Raw genomic sequence first — 17,922 nt, forward strand, 5'->3', positions numbered from 1 at the left:
TACTTTATCCCTCTGATACAATCTCTCTATGATTATGTATTTGTGATATTTATGGTTTCAATAATTTATAAAGGTAATCAATTAGCCTCTGCATTTATCACTTCAGTTTCCCATTAAGCAATAGAATATTGTTTAATAAATTGTTATAAAATTGATTCTTAATATCCTTAATAATTTTGTTGTCAAATTAATTTGATAATACAGAAATAATTTGTTTTATAGCCATTTATAGAAATGATTAGCTTGGTAACAGACAATGATGTAAGTCATGCTATTCAGTACTCAGTCCTTATAGGACGTATAGAGTATAGAAGGTTTTGTTAATGTTTGAGCTGTTAGGAATAGAAATCAACTTTATGCAAGTGCATGTATACATGTGTATAAGATTTTGATTGATTTTGAAACATTCAGATATGAATGAAAGATGAAAGATGAATTTAGGTCTGTTTTGTAGTGTTCTTATCAGGCGCGGATCCAGAGGGGGGGTTCTGGGGGTTGAAACCCCCCTTTTTTTTTGGACGATCAATGCATTTGAATGGGGACATGTAATTGGAAACCCCCCTTTGTCCTGGGTTAGGAACCCCCCCTTTTTAAAATGGCTGGATCCGCCCCTGCTTATAACAAATCAATAAGGTCAATCTATCCGATGCAGCTGGTATGATGTAGAATTGGAAATTTTGCCTGTTCTATCAGCTAAAAGCACACACTTAGAGGAGAAACAAAATATCTAGACTAATTTAATACATCTCCACTGTTTAAGAAATTGACATATTCTTTGATAAAATCCTATCAATTCCAACTTTTAAAAATTTGTCTGATTTATTAAAAATGACCTGATTAGATATGGACCAAAAATAGTCACATTAGCAGAAAAACTAATAACAGTGCATATGTCGTGTACAAGTTGCGATTTTGTACAGGTTATAACATGTACAAAAATATTGTACATGTTATAACTTGTATAATGCAAAAATACAAGTTATAACATGTACAAAAGTACCTCATACATGTTATAACCTGTACAAAATATTGCTTAAAAATGGTTTTAACTTGTACAAAATTTAAAATTAAGTAAAATATACATTTAAATTCACCAATGCATAAAGAACAACAATAAATAGGCCAGAACGTGTCTTTTTCTGTAGAGGACAATGATCACAAAGTTTCAGAAATATATGTTTCATGACTTATGTTGGCAAAATGTGTTTTCATGTAACTGTATGTTTTATGCAGTCCATCATGGCTTAAATAAGTGTGAAACTATTTACTAAAAGCTTGCATTCCTCAATGACAATTACATTAATTCTTCCAAAAAATTTAAGAACGATTCCTAATAATTTTAGGAAATGATTATACTCCTCCCTCTCGATTCTATAGCATGCAAAGACTAAAACAATGTCTTATATGCTTACTCTGTAAAAGTAAGAGAGAGCTGAAATAGTTTTCATTGGACCACGCTTCATTATCAATATCTTTGGATCTACTCTTCAACATTTTTAGCCTACAACATGACTTATGTAAATTTATAACTTTGTTTATAAACTATAAGATCATTGCATGAGGCGAATGTCATTTTGATATGTTTTAAATATATATCCTCTACTTTGAAAGCATGTATTTGTGGCCTTTGGATGTTGTCTGCTCCATGGGCAGGTTGTTTTTTTAGACACATACCCCATTTCAATTCCTAATTTTATTTGTAAACACATCTATCCTGGCTATCCTCTTATGTCTTTTAGTGTCAACTAGAATGAAAGTATTTTACTATTGCCTTCAAAGTGGACACTCACAATTATAATTTATCAAATAAAGATATGTCATAAGAGGATCATAAGACATGTCCTAAGATATATCTTGTGATAGGTCTTAGGAATGCTTCGTAATACCAACCCCTGGACATTAACTGGGACACATGCGCCTCGAAATGAGGAACCCAAAAGTCATGTGTAAAGAAAAATCTCTGTGTAGTGATATTGGACATGTTTCTATTTTTTACAAATGACTGAACTTAACCATTTGTGGTGATTAGGAAAGTAGAGGAACATAGAATAAATGTGTAAAAACTATAATGGAGCTTTTAAATGTGTTCAAAGTATTAAATTTTCAAAGAAGTGTTAAAAAGTGGATATTTTACCACAAGGAGCCGCATCACAAAAAAATGTTCGGGATATGCTAATTTACGGAAAAAGTAATCTCACTTTGTACCCCGAAAATTTAACCACATTTGTGAAAATGTCACAGCTTACTAACGAACTATCCAAGTTTACGATATGGACTGAGCTACAGGAAAAAACGTTACCATTACCGCTTATGTAAAAACAATTAAAGATATTGACCTAACTGTAGCAAAAAGGGACAAACACACTAACATGAAGGAATAATAAAAAAGTTATGAAAATGTTATTGAGGTCAATATCATCTGTTGCGATAATAGAAAAATATCCTTATTTTTCTATTTTGTACAAGTTAAACCCATTTTTAAGCAATATTTTGTACAGGTTATAACATGTATGGGGTACTTTTGTACATGTTATAACTTGTATTTTTGCATTATACAAGTTATAACATGTACAATATTTTTGTACATGTTATAACCTGTACAAAATCGCAACTTGTACACGACACATATATACACACAAAATTATTTTTAGATCTAGTCTATATTTATCATTTTGTGATATAGTTATACATTTATATCTGTTTATTTTGACAATGTTATACATGTATTTACTTGTAATAAATATCTGTAACTCATCAGTTATCTTTTCTGCTGTCAGTCAGACTCTGGCTTTATATATCCTCGAAACTGAAAAATCAACAGGTCAAAATCTACATCAGGCTCTAGATTTTTTTGTGTAAAAAGCGACCACAAAAAAGTATTTATGACATTTATTAGTAAATGAAATTCAGTATAAACGAAATTGTAAGAGAGAAGGTTTCTAAAAAGTACTGTTTAAACCTTCCAAAAAATACCTTAGTAAGTAAAAAATGTACATGTATTAATGACTATAATAAGTATTATAGATAAAGGTTATTTGAAAGACGGGCAAAATAAGGTTAAATAAAAGACAGTTTGACTGAATAAGACGACCTTGCATATATTGCACAGGATAAATAGGTAAACTTTTATCAACAAGGTGATGGTATAGAGTCCAGGTGATATATAAAATATCTGTCATAAAATTTAACTAAAATAGGTGGGCTTGAATATGAAAAATATAAAAACTGACAAAATTTCCTTAAGCACCAAAATCACTATGAGGTCAAAAAAGAGTATTTCTTTTGACAATTCTGTCACCTTTGTATGACATTAATTATAGAATTTATGAAGAGTTACTAAAAGTTGTACATGTTTGAAAGTTACCCCTAACTGGCCTAAGCCCAAGAAAAGGTTTCCTGAAACAATACATATGTTCGCTATGTTAACATTATAATTTTATTTGCTTTATAAGACATATATAAATATGCTGATCAAATAACAATGTCATATCACAGTAATCACACAATGTAAGCATAGGCATGTCACTGCCCCCCCCTTTAATATACCTAATTGTGAATGCATTGAAGCCTAAAAAATAAACATGAAAGGAGCATGAAATGGTCTTCAACAGTAATGGATGTGATGTAGCAAGCTTGAAACTCCAACTCACAAACATACACTTTTTGAAAACATCCCCCTCCCCCTTTACGGAATTATGGAGCATCAACCATGACTAATAGATGGACTTTTTACAAGTATCACTCCAAAAGTTTGCTTGCCAGTCCCCAAATCAGTACTGTTAAAGTTGATGTTCTGCTTGAATTGTAATTGTTGAAGTTGAGTATAATTTTATCGACCCCCTGGAAATTCCTGGCTACAGGCCTTTAGGCTAGCCCCCTTTCAGTCATAGATCCACACCTAAAGCATTTCAATGACAAAATTTAAAAGTCCAAATGTGTGATGATACAATGCTATATATTTATGTATCAATTATTTATTGATCCCACCTGCGGTGGAAACCAGGTGAAAACCTGTTCAGGAGCATGTAATCCTTTATGATTCATATGTTGTGTCTGAATTTATCAAAGAAATTTTCTTGTCGTTGGGAAAACTTATTTACATGTACTTACTACAAGTAAATGTTCAAGGGTAATGTATGAATGGGAATAAGGTCATATTTTGACAATTTTTCTCTATCCATGATATGTATAAAGTCTAGACCTGATCTGTGGAATGATATATTGTCCTCCTGTTTATCAATAGTGACCATATATGGTAAAAGTCTAGACGGAATTAGAATTAAATTACATTTATTCTTATTAGCAATTAATGATGAAATGACGGTACTGTTGGTCGTTTTTTTTTGGGGTGCTTACATGTTAATAGCACCGTAAGTTCCTTTAAACCAATCAATCTTAATGAAAATTTGAAAAAAGGAATTTTGCATGTAAATTGCAATCATACAGCCTGTGTAGGGTCTGTTCTGTTCTTGAAAGAGATCTTCCCATATTAACCCATGACTTCAAAACCCTGTGTAATATCATACTCCCTCAGTTTACCTAAAATGGATATTGCCATTATACTGAAGTCCCTTTTGAATATCGTATATGGTCATATAGCTCTTCCCGTGTTTCGTATACTATTACAAAAAAAAAGGATCGGACACATAAACTATACAGATCTTTTTTTTTTAAGGAGAACAGTTTCATTCGACATAAACACCTCGTGACATAGTTATTAAACTTGCAAAATGCGATACACAAGGGAATACTATCCAGCGGCTGTGTAACTATTTGAAAAAGCTTTATATTTCATAAGATAGAATAACTGGATGTTTCACACCTTGTATTCAGATGGCTCATATATTACCTAGTTTCCGTCCGTCATATTTCCTATATTTCATACTCTTAAGCAATATTGTCTACTATATGGTGCATGACATGGTTGCAATGTGAACATGTCTGACCTACATGTTTCATCTGACCATAACCTCATGTTTCATCTGACCATGACCTCATTTTCATATGTGTTGGTCGATGTTAAGATTTTCTAGTTTGGTCTATTTCACAAATACTGCAAGCAATAGACCACTTCATTTTGTGAATGGATTGGTTGTAAATCGTACATGTCTATTTGACTTCGGTTTCATATGACCTTGACCTCATTTTCATGGTTCATTGGTCAATGTCAGGTTCTGATGGTTTAATCCGTTTATCAGATTCTATCAGCAAAACTTCAACTATATTTGGTGTATGAGGTGCACATATATGTCTGACAGGGTTCATCTGACCTTGACCTTATTTTCATGGTTCATTAGTAATGTTCGTAGTCATGTTTGTTGATCAAGTAACTATAATCAATATGTCACCTATATTTAGTGATTAAAAAAACGGATGGTGTGCATGTTATCTAGCAGGGTTCACCTGGCCTTGACCTCATTCTTATGGTTTATTGGTTAATGTTAATTTTTCATAATTTGACTGTTTCTCATGTTATATAAGCTATAAGCTTGGTGCATGGTATGATTGTAAGATGTACATGTTTATCTGGTTGGGTTCATCTGACCCTGACCCCACTTAAAAGGATCGTTAATAATGTAAATTTCATTTGATATACAGTACTTGCATATATAGTAAAGCCTGTATACCAGTTCACAGACTTGCAACATAAATGCAATATGTTTGAATCTAATGTGCAGTTTATAACAAATCATTTGATAAGTACATTACACAAAGTGACTATTCTCAAAGTCTGTACTTTCTTTATTCTGTAGATGCTTAAGGATTAGAAGTTATTACTATGGCAACATCTCGGTATTTGAACCAAAAATAATATTCTTTATGTAAGAAGTACGCCTACAATAACAAATATCAAAACATTATGTTCATTTTCATATTTTGACATCGTATCAATTGAGGTTAATTGAATAATTCATTGTGCGAGCAAAATTGTTGTTTCCGTAATGTTCTGGTACGTTTAGGTTAAATTAGTGAGTTACATGCGTCAACTAGTTAATAACTCACAAGTTAAGTGTGTATAGTCCGTAGTTTTCCTTTTTTCAAAGGTAACTAACTTATTTTCACACTTATTGACCCAAACAGGGACACATCTTTAAAAAAGAAAAACACATTTCAACAACATTTTGTAGATCAGAATGTGTAAATATATGCTAAAAATACGTGTCTGTTTCATAATCTAAAAACTGTACAGCAGCAATGGAAACATTTTTTTGTATAAAAACAAATAAAAAAGTTATATGTTCTTAAAGCAAATAGATTAACATGGTATAAACTATTGTTTATGACTATTCTGAATTGAAAATTGCATAACAATGGTACATCAAAATATAGCGTTGTATATATAATAACCCCCCCCCCCCTAAAATAAATGTCACGAAATGCTATTGCATGTTACTATTTTGTGTCCCTGTTATTTGTAATACAAGTTGCACATTCAACATGCTAGTAGCCATGTTTAACGCATTGCTTGTGAAAATTAACAGGATTTCATTTATATTTGATAACACGATCCAGGTAATTTTATTTACCTTTCATATTTTATGCAAAACTAATTAAACAGATGAAATAGAACAACTTTGGCATAAATATTGAAACACATGGCTTACATCAGATTTACAAAGATGTAACCTAGCACTGCTGCTGAGGCTTGTCTCGCCAAACTTGGAATTCTCTGTCAGTCAACATTAATGCTGAAGGTTGTTTACAAACAATTACACACTTTTCTTTGCGTGGTTTAGAACAAAGTGGTTTTATGAATGAACTTAACCTATTTTTAGCGAATGAGTATGATTTTCTATACTACTTATAAAAAATAAGGCGATGTGTTATAACTATACACAAAAGACATAAGGATGATGATGTAAATAATCACATGTCACCGTACGGCCTTCAACAATGAGTTAAATCTGTATAGTATAGTAAGCAACCATGATAATTCCGGGTTGCGGCATGACATCAATCGAAACATTTCATTGAACAGAGAAAATCGTCAACCACGTTTATGCTCAAACAGTAAACGAAAAAACCTTATGGCAGTCAGTAGCCAAATGCTTATTATTGGGGTTTCATGACCTTTGTTAGGAACATTAAGACTGCTGCAGGCATTAACATGTTTGTGAGCGCTCAACCCTTCCTCAAACCTAGAACAGTTCTGTACCAGCAAAACATAAGAACATATTTTAACAAACAGTTGGAATGGACTTGTCTGCTGAGGCCGGTACTAGGCACAAAAGCAAATAACAGAAGGCAAAGAAAACACAAAGTACCATTCTAAGAGTACTTGCAGTTATTGAAAGCTAGTTTAAATTCCATGCAATTTCAACTTATAAAATTATGAAATCAAGTTTCCCCAGACTTAAAATTCATTCAGTGCATCTCCAACAGATTACGTGTAAAGATGTCATAAGCCAATCTATGAGTATTGATAAGCTATATAATAATAAGTATCCTTCAAAAAAATATTCCCACTAACCCCTATTTTTCTTTTAATAATTTTGCTGTCGAGCCTGCGACTTTTGTCGATGGAAGCTCGACATAGGGATAGTGATCCGGCGGTTGCGTCAGCTAAAGACTTAAAAGCTTTATATTTTAGAAGGTGGAAGACCTGGAAGCTTCATACTTTGTATATAGATGCCTCATGTTACGAAGTTTCCGTAAGTCACATGTCCAATGTCCTTGACCCCCATTTTCATGGTTCAGTGACTACTTGAAAAAAAGTTAAGATTTTTTTGTAATGTTAAATTCTCTCTTATTATAAGTAATAGGATAACTATGTTTGGTATGTGCGTACCTTGCAAGGTCCTCATGTCCGTCAGACAGTTTTCACTTGGCCTCGAACTCATTTCATGGATATCATCAGTGAACAAGGTTAAGTTTTGGTGGTTAAGTCCATATCTCAGATACTATAAGCAATAGGTCTAGTATATTTGGTGTATGACAGGACTTTAAGGTGTACATGTTTAACTGGAAGGTGTCATCTGACCTTGACCTCATTTTCATGGCTCAGAAATTATAGTTAAGTTTTTGTCTTTTTTGTCTTTTTTTCTTATCCTGTATGCAATAGGTCTACTACATTTGGTGTATGGAATGATTGTAAGGTGTACATGTCTAGCTGGTAGGTGACATCTGACCTTGGTCTCATTTTCATGGTTCAGTGGTCAAAGTTCAGTTTTTGAGGTGGGTTTTTTTTCAATTACTAAATGCAATAGGTCAACAATATTTGTTGTATGGAAAAATTGTTAGCTGTCGGCTCTACTCGTTCCTGATGATAAGAAGGTAAATCCAGTAACCACTTCGGACGCATGAAATTTATAACGTGTGGTTTTCATGTTTTGTCTTAACAATCATGTTTGCTGGGTAAAGACTCTATCTATAACATCGTTCAATTGAGAAAAACACGTTTAATCAAAAATAAATCTCGTAAAGATCGGCTTTTCCTCCAATCATTAATTTTGCGCTATTCTAAGTTTCTCTCTTTCTATTATTGTTTTCAAGATGATATCAAAGAACGCAACATGAATGGCTTGAGCGTTATTCAAGCCATTATCTAATTCTTAGCTATTGAACCATCTGACGATTTTGTCAACATTTTATAGTATTTATTCGAAACATTTACAACGTTTTTGTCTTTGTAAGATTTTTATAATCTAAAACGGTTAATTGAATATATCAGACATTACTTGCATTTGATTTGAGTCTACAAGGAGTGGAGCTTTGGAGTTTTGATTGATGGATATTCGGCAGCCGTTTAACGGAAACCAGCAATAGCAACCCTACATTGTGGTCAAGTTCAGTTGCAACTGAGACAGCAACCAAACGAAAACACACACTTGAGTTTGGAAATGTACTTTCCTTTAATTTTCAATTATTACGTCTTGTTTTAGAACCGAATTATCATATTCTCCAATGAAAAAAGTGCACCTATTGTTATTTTTAATCTGATTCAGACCTTTTATTCCAGTACGATCATTAAATAGAATTTTTATTACCTCCTCCCAACATCAATTTTTAAAGGAGACACAGAAGTAGATATAGGCCTAGGTCCCTTTTATGGAGCTACATATACTCAGACGTACTTATAAATATAATTATTTTCTGTGACTGTATCTTACAATAATTTGTAGGATCCTTTACTATAGATAATTGAGCTGATCTGTAACCCATCTCCATGCCTTATATATCATGTACTGCAGTACGCCGCTAGATTAAAACTGACGAGGAAAGGTAACACACGGCCACTGAAAGCTTTATTATTGTAGAGCCCAGGTGGTCGTGTGGTCTAGCGATACGCCTGCAGTGCAGGCGATTTGGTGTCACGATATCACAGTAGCATGGGTTCGAATCCCGGCGAGGGAAGATCATAAAATTTGCGAAAGCAAATTTACAGATCTAGCATTGTTGGGTTGATGTTTAGAACGAGTTGTATATATATATATATATATATATGATAAATGGTAAAACTTTTTACAAGTATCATTCCAAACGGTAGCTTTCTAACGTCCCCCCTCTTTTCAGAGTCCTGGATTCGCACCTCAATCTAAATCATGTTTGTTTTTTGTGCTTCCTTGTGTATATAGATCTACATGGTTGGTTTATTAAGCCATAATTTTAAGCATATTTTACCCTTTATATATCTCGGTGTTTGACCTTTAGTGTTTGAGAAGGCTTCTGAGAATATGGACTTTGTTCAATACAATCTGAAGTTAGAACAATGGTCTCAAATATTTCTGAAACTAATTACTATAACTAATTTTTACCTATACTTTGGAGGCCACAATCAAACCAAAAAAAAATTGTGAAATTGTGAAATAATAACAATTAAACGTTTGTGTGTAACTTGACATTCAAACGTATACTGTGTGGTGTACACCTTGATTAAAATATTGACATACCAAAGGTCGGCTAGAGTTCAGGTGAAACATGATGAAAAAATGTAAGTGTATTTCGAAATAATAAATTATTGGAGGGTCTGGATGCAAACTCTTTCAACTTTTTTCAAGATAAACTTTAACGCTCACGTAATCTCACTTTTATTGAAAACTGTCGATGCTTTGTTGTGCTGTGTTCGGTTAATGAATTTTTTAACGCCAACCATTTTAAATAATTCAAAAGCATAAAATCCTATATCTATTGATTTCGCCTATAACATAAACCATATGTAGACATGTATACAAAAGATCAATACCTATCACTTGTAATATCAGATCTTTTTGAAATATTTAAACAAATAATATGCTTTTGATCGCTTTTGTAAACAAGCAAATAAATTTTCAATTAGTTAAAATCCATTTTTACACATATCGATATATATATAATTTTTTCAATATACACCAAATCCATAAATTGTCGCATTTAACTCAGACGATAGGGTTTTTAAAATCCAAAAATCATTGCAATTGATAATTTAAAAATAATCCTCGGTTCGATTTGAATGGGCACGTCTCCAGTTCTCATATAAAAGGTGAACGTTACTAACGGCGTTTATATACACACGACCGTGTACACCACCGAAACGATCGAAATACTTGAGTAAAGCCAGCCAATCGGTGTCGCACGATCTGCACAGGAAATCCAGGGCAACTGCTATATATAATGTATAAAAATTATTGTAATCAGTTGGAACAGCAGAAACAACCTCAGCAAGAAAAAATGTCCGACCTCGCCGAATTGTGGAAGAAATTGAGTGGAGCCAAATATCCAGATGAATGCAAATCTCTACTTAAACAATGTTTAACTCAGGAATTGTTTGATCAATTGAAGGATAAGAAAACTTCACTAAATGGAACTTTAGCAGACTGCATTCGTTCAGGTAAGACATTTTATCATTTCATTTTTTTCAATTAGTTCATTTTTCACTGAAAGCTAGCTAAGTTACCATGATACATTATACATACGAAAGGACAAGTAGCATTATCGACCAATATTGTTCGATAGACTATTTAAATTTTAAATGCTATTTAAAAACCGGCGAAAGTTATGTCAAACATGAAACAATGGGCCAGTCTTTCATCAGGAAAGAAAATTTACAAAAATGTCTATAAATGTTTAAAATTAACAACAAAAGAACAAGAGCATTTTAACTTTTGTATATATTCTTCATTACGATATATATTTTAATTATTATTACTTTATTGAGAGTTCTCACCTTGAGGGGCACATTCAAGGACATACTTTATTTTACCTATATTCATAATGCAAAACTCTCTTTCTCTATTTAGAAAATAATGTACACACAAATTGTTAGTTTTGAGAGGAAAAAGAGTGAATGTTTGTTTCTTCTTTTTTTTGAGGGGGGGGGGGAGGGGAAGGTAGTTATTTTTGTTGGAACAATTACACAATAGTAAACTATGCCCCATCCAAAGGAGGCATAAAACCTTCGTTATTATGAAAATTAAGACCGAGCGTTGCGAGTCAAAAATCTGTCTTTGATCTTGACGTGACAAAAAGAGATGTTTTGTAGTGTATAATCGAAGAGATGAACGACCTGTACGTCCCACCAGCATCCTTCATTGTCCTTTTAGATCTCGTGTATTTGACTTGATTATTTAATAATGTGGAAATAAGACAAATGTTTAAAAGGGTGGTGCTAAAGATGCAATGAAACGATTGACACGTGGAATGCAATTTTGTTTGCAAGAAACCTCGAAACGAAACCGCCGAATAACTTTTTTTTATTCCAAAACGACCATTTAATTTGTAAATATCACAGGTTTCAGAGGGATGTTTTCTACTTGATCTGCTGCACGAAGTAACCCCACTTATTTTTCACAAACTTTTTATGTGTTAGGGGAGGCAATCAAAGCAAGGAAATGATTTGATGTATACCATAACGTTTAGCCAATAAACATGGGCACATTTAAATATATATGTCTATATCATTTAAAACGAATACACAAATAGAAATGCCAAATAGCTTGCATCTAAAGCCAGAAAAAGATGACATCTTCTCTAGACTCGTCCTGAACATGAATGGAATATTTGCCACTGGACGTCAAGCAATCATCAATGTATCAATCCTACATACATAAAGGTTTTATTAAAAAAAGATATATATTAAATCAGTGCTAGCTACATACATAATTATAAGTATTGATTGATTGTTGGTTGCTTAACGTCCAGTGGCAAATATTTCATACATGTTCAGGACAAGGCTAGATAGAAAGATGTCATCTTTTTCTGACTTTTGGTATGAGCTATTTGACATTTCTGTTTGTGTATTCGTTTACATTATATAAACATATATATTTATTGGCAAATTTTGTTCATGCATTTCAGAACGAGAATAATGTGAACTATACTGTTGATAGATGTCAATTATTGGAAACCTATGAATCTATTTCATCAGACAAGTTTGCACCACTCTGAGAAACTTCTATTACTGTCCTGTTGTCAAATATACAACAATGCACGTGCATGAACACTTGCCTTAGTCAAAAACTTTAACCTCGTAACTTTCTGACTTCACAATAACACATTTACATTTTCAAAAAATTGTGAACAAACTATAATGAATGGGTCTTCTGATTTTTAGGGGCAACGGTGGCCGAGGAGTTTAAGCAGACAAACAGCTATATCACTAGTCTGTTAACAATGGGGAGGGGGGGGGGGTTTGGGGGTCCAAACATCACTAGTCTGAACCCGACGTAAGGAACAGGTTCGCTCGACTTCGATCTTAAACTTTTATATAGACTTTGATTGAAATTTTCTGCCGAAATAGGCGATTCTCGCAAGTCATTCCGACTTCCCCCACAAATAAAAACTGACCGCCACGAAAAAGCACAACCGCGCTGAAGGTGGCTTTAAACAAGCATCAGTCAATTAATCAATCAATAAATTGGAAATTCATTAAATATTTCATGTATTTACAGGAGCCAAGAATTTGGACAGCGGGGTCGGACTGTATGCATGTGATCCAGAGGCATACACCACATTTAAACCATTGTTCGATGCCGTCATCAAGATGTACCACAAGGTTGACACCATTAACCATCCAAAACCCGACTTTGGAGACATCTCAAAACTTGACTTCGGAGATATCGACCCCAGCGGTGAAATGATCGTATCCACCAGAGTCCGTGTCGGCAGAAGTCACGATGGTTACTCATTCCCTCCATGCTCAAACAAAGAGGTAAGTTTTCATTTAAAGCTGTCAAAACCAAATGTGAGTAGATGGAATAAGTTTTCTTAACTTTGAGTTGTATTCCCAATGGCACCGATTGTGTTAATATAACCGGGCTGAGTTTAGGCTCGTATAACATCATTACGAAAGACTTGTGTTTTTTTTATTATATAAAATTCGCATGTTCGGCATTGAAAAAAACGAGGTACATAATCATGAAGCTAGAACGTGTAACTAAATGTCACAAAAAAATTATTCCTTTACTTTTTCTGTATTTCAATATCACTTCTTTACCCTTTAGGCAAGAATTGATATGTTGAAAAAGACTGAGGAAGCTTGTGCTACACTCCCAGGTGAGCTGGCCGGCAAAATGTACCGTCTAGAAGGCATGTCAAAGACCGACGAACAACAACTTATTGATGATCACTTTCTGTTTAAAAATGACGACAGGTAGGTTACTGAATTGTCATTTGATTTATAGCAGTCATTCAATTCATAAATAAACTATTGATTTAACTGCTGGTAAAAGCAGATTCTGTCTACGTTTCTGATTACCATGTAAATGATATGGATTGTGAAATCGTGCAGATCAGTGACCTAGTATATGGACGTTCTGAAACCTGTCAATAGTGGATATACATTTGGGGCTTCGGAATTGGTACCCAATTTTAAGTGGATAATTTGATAACATGATTTACAAATATATTTGTTACCTTTTACAGCTTCGGTCTTGGGTTATGACAACAAGACAAGACAAGACAATATTTTATTTAAGTCTCACCTCTTCATTATATAAAACATACAAACAGTTGATAAAACAAAATCATAAGACATACAAGAGCCACTCTAAAAAGAGTTATGAGAGACTATCTAAAAAGTATATACAGTATTTACACTAAAATTAGCTATATAAAATACATTTTCTCTTAAATAAAATGTCAAAAAAATCTATTTGAATAATTTGTTTTCTATTCATTCATTCAATCGCAAATGGAAAAAAATACAACCAAACAAGCATTGATTGCATAATTAAGTTTTTTATGTAATGTTAATTAGTACTTAATGATGTAATTATGTTTCAGAATGTTGGGTGATGCTGGAGGCTATGCAGACTGGCCTATTGGTAGAGGTATCTTCCACAACCCCAAGAAAACATTCTTAGTGTGGGTTAACGAGGAGGACCATTTACGTTTCATTTCCATGCAGATGGGTGGTAACCTCGGTGAAGTTTACAAACGATTAGTCAGCGTAAGTGTTCATGCAGTCCTATATTTAGAAGTGTTAAAACCAGGGGATAAAATGACAAAATGATCCAAGTTAGTTTAAAACGTTAGTAGCCACATATTATTAAAAATTCATGATATGCAATAAGTATTCAGTTAACTTTCAAAAACATTCTTATTGAAATCTATTGACATTTCTTTTAAAAGAAGTAGTTTACATAATGTGCCAGTATATCTTTAATGGGTGTCTGGGTGTTTATTTTTTTTGTCTCTCTAAAAAAATCAAATAATCAAATATGTATTGTTTTTCAGGGCATTCAAGAATTAGAAAAGAAGCTGACCTTTGCAAAGAAGGATGGTTATGGTTACTTGACCTTCTGTCCAACTAACTTAGGAACAACATGCAGAGCCAGTGTACACATTAAAATTCCAAAACTCTCAAAGTTACCAGAGTTTAAAGAATTCTGTGAAAAACTCAATCTCCAACCCAGAGGTAGGTTTGATAACTTAACGGATGATACATACCTATACTCAAATATGGAAGCCCACATTTTTATTGATTGGTCTATCTTTTTCTGTTGCCATGGTTATCTTAATTTGACACTTCAGACGAAAAATTGATTCTTGTTTATTTTCAATACATGACAAGCTTGCACCAAAACATATCGAGATTATAAAATCTTTGTGTGGAAGATAAAAAAAAGTCTAACTTGATTTTACTGTTTTGAGACCACACTCAATTTCATTGATATATTAGCACACCACCTTGATCTTAGGTTTTGTTCCAAAATATAAAAGGTTTTGTTCCAAAATATAAAAGGTTTTGTTCCAAAATATAAAAGGTTTTGTTCCAAAATATAAAGGTTTTGTTCCAAAATATAAAAAAAAAACTGTCACTCATATCAAAACTAAGAAAGAACATTAATTAAGCAAAACAACTATCAAGAAACAAAAAAAAAAGATACCGAAATGGATTCATTATCCTTCATTTTTTGGTTGCATTTTTGTTGGATCATGAATTAATTATTTTTTTTTACTGCAGGTATCCACGGTGAGCACACAGAAAGTGTAGGTGGTGTATTTGACATTTCCAACAAACGTCGTTTGGGTCTCACTGAATATGAAGCCATCCAGGAAATGAGAAAAGGAGTAGAAGAGATCATTAAGAAGGAGAAATCCTTGTAAAGAAAACGAACTTTAGTCCCTCCATACTGTTTTTCATCCATAGTGTGTTATTAATGGGCTAGTCATGAGTGATATAATGTTCCAATCTCAGAATCCCTGACAACGAAGAGGATTATTGGACCCTTTTCCTAACATAGATCTTGCTCCTTGTGGGCATTCTTATAGCAGCATTTTATATGTTCTTTGTCTAGACCCAAAATATTGTGTGATATTTTTCTATTATTATTTTTTTCACTTGTTAACAAGAATTATTTATTGTTGTTAAATGGAAACCGACCTACTGCAACAAAATGGTTCTGGTGCAACCATTTTTCAATTAAAAAAGAGAAAAATAAAAAAATATGAAAATGTATCTGTTTTTTCATGTCGTGGCCACAAAGGAGGAGTATTGCTTTATCTTTCATTCGATCCAGCTGTCCTATGTAATGGTTGAGACATACATAACCGTGTGAAGCGTTTTTTCACATCCATCCTTCAATCAACTTCCTGTTTTACAGAATATACTTTTATTTGCCAACACAATGATTATGATGTAATGCTTTTCCCAGGTTTAATCGAAGCTTCATGAAAAAAGTATTGGAAGATACCGCTTAGGAATCAAAACACTGATATAAGAGAGACAGAGAAAAATCATGGCAAAAACGACTAAGAGATGAACAACAGCATACAAAACACTACAAATAATGACTGAGTAAAGGGGAACTAACCAGAAGCTGGGGTTATATCGGGTTTCTCTTGAGGATGAGCAGATCATTCTCCACATGAAAACGTTGTGTTGCTCATGGAAAGTACAGATTGGGTATATTTAGATGAGATAAGATAAATATATATGCGTATTGTTGCATTTACTTTTCTACATTGGCTAGAGTTATAGGGGGAGGGTTGAAATCTCATAAACATGTTTAACACCGCCGCATTTTTGTGCCTGTCCCAAGTCAGGAGCCTCTGGCCTTTGTTAGTCCTGTATTATTTTGAATTTTAGTTTCTTGTGTATAATTTGGAGTTTATTATGGCGTTCATTATCACTGAACGAACTAGTATATATATTTATTTAGGGGCCAACTGAAGACGCCTCCGGATGCGGGATTTCTCTGCATTGAAAAGGGGGGGTCATTGAAGACATATTGGGGACCTTCTGTCCTATGGTCGGGTTGTTGTCTTTGACTCAAGTCATTCCCCATTTCCATTCTCAATTTTATTCGATTCGGAATATGTCAAATAAACAACTGAAGTGCTAACGGGCTTTTGATCAAAGATAAAAACATCTACTTAACACAAAAACAGTCTTAAGATATAAACAGCCTGTAATACAAAGTTGAAACTCGCATACAGTATGCAATACAATTTTAGCAGCAAAAGAATGTATTAAATCATGTTTTAACTACTTAAAAAAATCAAATAAAGTTTGGAACTATATATATGCTTGAGATCTCGAAATTTTAGATAAATAAAAATTCGTGAAGGCATACATCAATACTCAAAGCAACATAAACACCAAGATCACAATATTTATCTGCGAGAGGAACAGCAAAACCCCAAACCATTCCAGGCCTGAACAAGACTCATTTTAAAAGTTAAATCATTTTCAGTCTTGAAATGGTATGGAAGGCCGTTCCGAAATAATTTTTTTATCATAACCATACCTGTCAAGTGACCCGAGATTTCACAATTCTGAGGGATCACCCGGGACACCCGCCGGGTCATTAAAATCACCCGGTTAATTCCGAAAATTACCCGATTTCACCCGTATTTCTTAGCCTTGAGTTTGATTTCATAAGTAATATTCCTTTGAAATACCAGCAAATTCGTAATTATTCCATGAACAGGAAGTTCATTTAGCTATGTAAACTGTCAAATAAAGTGACCCATTAAGGTTCATGTGGACCCTATGGCTAAAATGGCCGTATTTTCACCTCAAAATTTTCTCTGAGTACAGGCGAACCTATGCATCTAGAAAAGTTTTTAGGCATAGCATGCCCTAGATAAATGAATTTTAAGTATGATTTATGTTTTAGTAAAATAAAAACTTACCAGGATTTTGCCGTGCACTTTTTTTCATTCCTCCAGAAGGTGCCAAAATAAACTAAGTCGGGAAACAGGTTTGAGAACTTCCCCACAGGTAAAAATTAAAGTGAGCAGTTTTAATTGACATGGACATTAGATGGACAATAGATACCTGATAATAATTGGTTATTTAAACTGTGTACCTGAGTGGACCATATCAAGGTAAACTCAACTGTTTGTTGATTTTATCATCTTCTGCAGGGACGTAAAAAAGTGTACGGCAAAATCCAGTTAAGTTATGAATTTTCTAAATCATATAATGCATTTGAATTCTATTTATCTAGGGCATGCTATGCCGTAAAACTTTTCCAGATGCACAGGTTTGCCTGTACT

At 33.4% G+C, this 17,922-nt stretch overlaps 1 protein-coding gene across 3 annotated transcripts; it reads left to right on the plus strand.

Annotated features, from left to right (window-relative positions):
* The first annotated feature begins 10,366 nt into the window (after positions 1 to 10,366).
* On the plus strand, positions 10,367 to 15,877 carry LOC139493458 (arginine kinase-like). Of its 3 annotated transcripts, none has more exons than XM_071281866.1 (6): positions 10,367 to 10,807; positions 12,867 to 13,126; positions 13,419 to 13,567; positions 14,200 to 14,365; positions 14,653 to 14,833; positions 15,383 to 15,877. In XM_071281866.1, exons 1-6 carry the CDS (start codon positions 10,591 to 10,593, stop codon positions 15,523 to 15,525), a joined length of 1,116 nt encoding a protein of 371 aa, XP_071137967.1. In that variant the 5' UTR covers positions 10,367 to 10,590; the 3' UTR covers positions 15,526 to 15,877. The 3 variants fall into 3 exon arrangements, 1 of the variants encoding a protein (XP_071137967.1); XR_011657005.1 differs by having other exon boundaries at positions 10,487 to 10,807; positions 14,653 to 15,160; positions 15,204 to 15,877; XR_011657006.1 differs by having other exon boundaries at positions 10,487 to 10,807; positions 14,653 to 15,138; positions 15,204 to 15,877.
* The last annotated feature ends 2,045 nt before the right edge of the window (positions 15,878 to 17,922 follow it).

The sequence above is a fragment of the Mytilus edulis genome, chromosome 10, assembly GCF_963676685.1.
Source record: "Mytilus edulis chromosome 10, xbMytEdul2.2, whole genome shotgun sequence".
Classification (NCBI taxonomy): Eukaryota; Metazoa; Mollusca; class Bivalvia; order Mytilida; family Mytilidae; genus Mytilus; species Mytilus edulis.

Bases quoted from the DNA above. Each gene is read 5' to 3' on its own strand.
- LOC139493458 (XM_071281866.1), top strand. From the start codon at position 10,591: ATGTATAAAAATTATTGTAATCAGTTGGAACAGCAGAAACAACCTCAG. The intron at 13,127-13,418 runs GTAAGTTTTCAT...TTTACCCTTTAG, and splicing joins CTCCATGCTCAAACAAAGAG to GCAAGAATTGATATGTTGAA. The intron at 14,366-14,652 runs GTAAGTGTTCAT...ATTGTTTTTCAG, and splicing joins TTTACAAACGATTAGTCAGC to GGCATTCAAGAATTAGAAAA.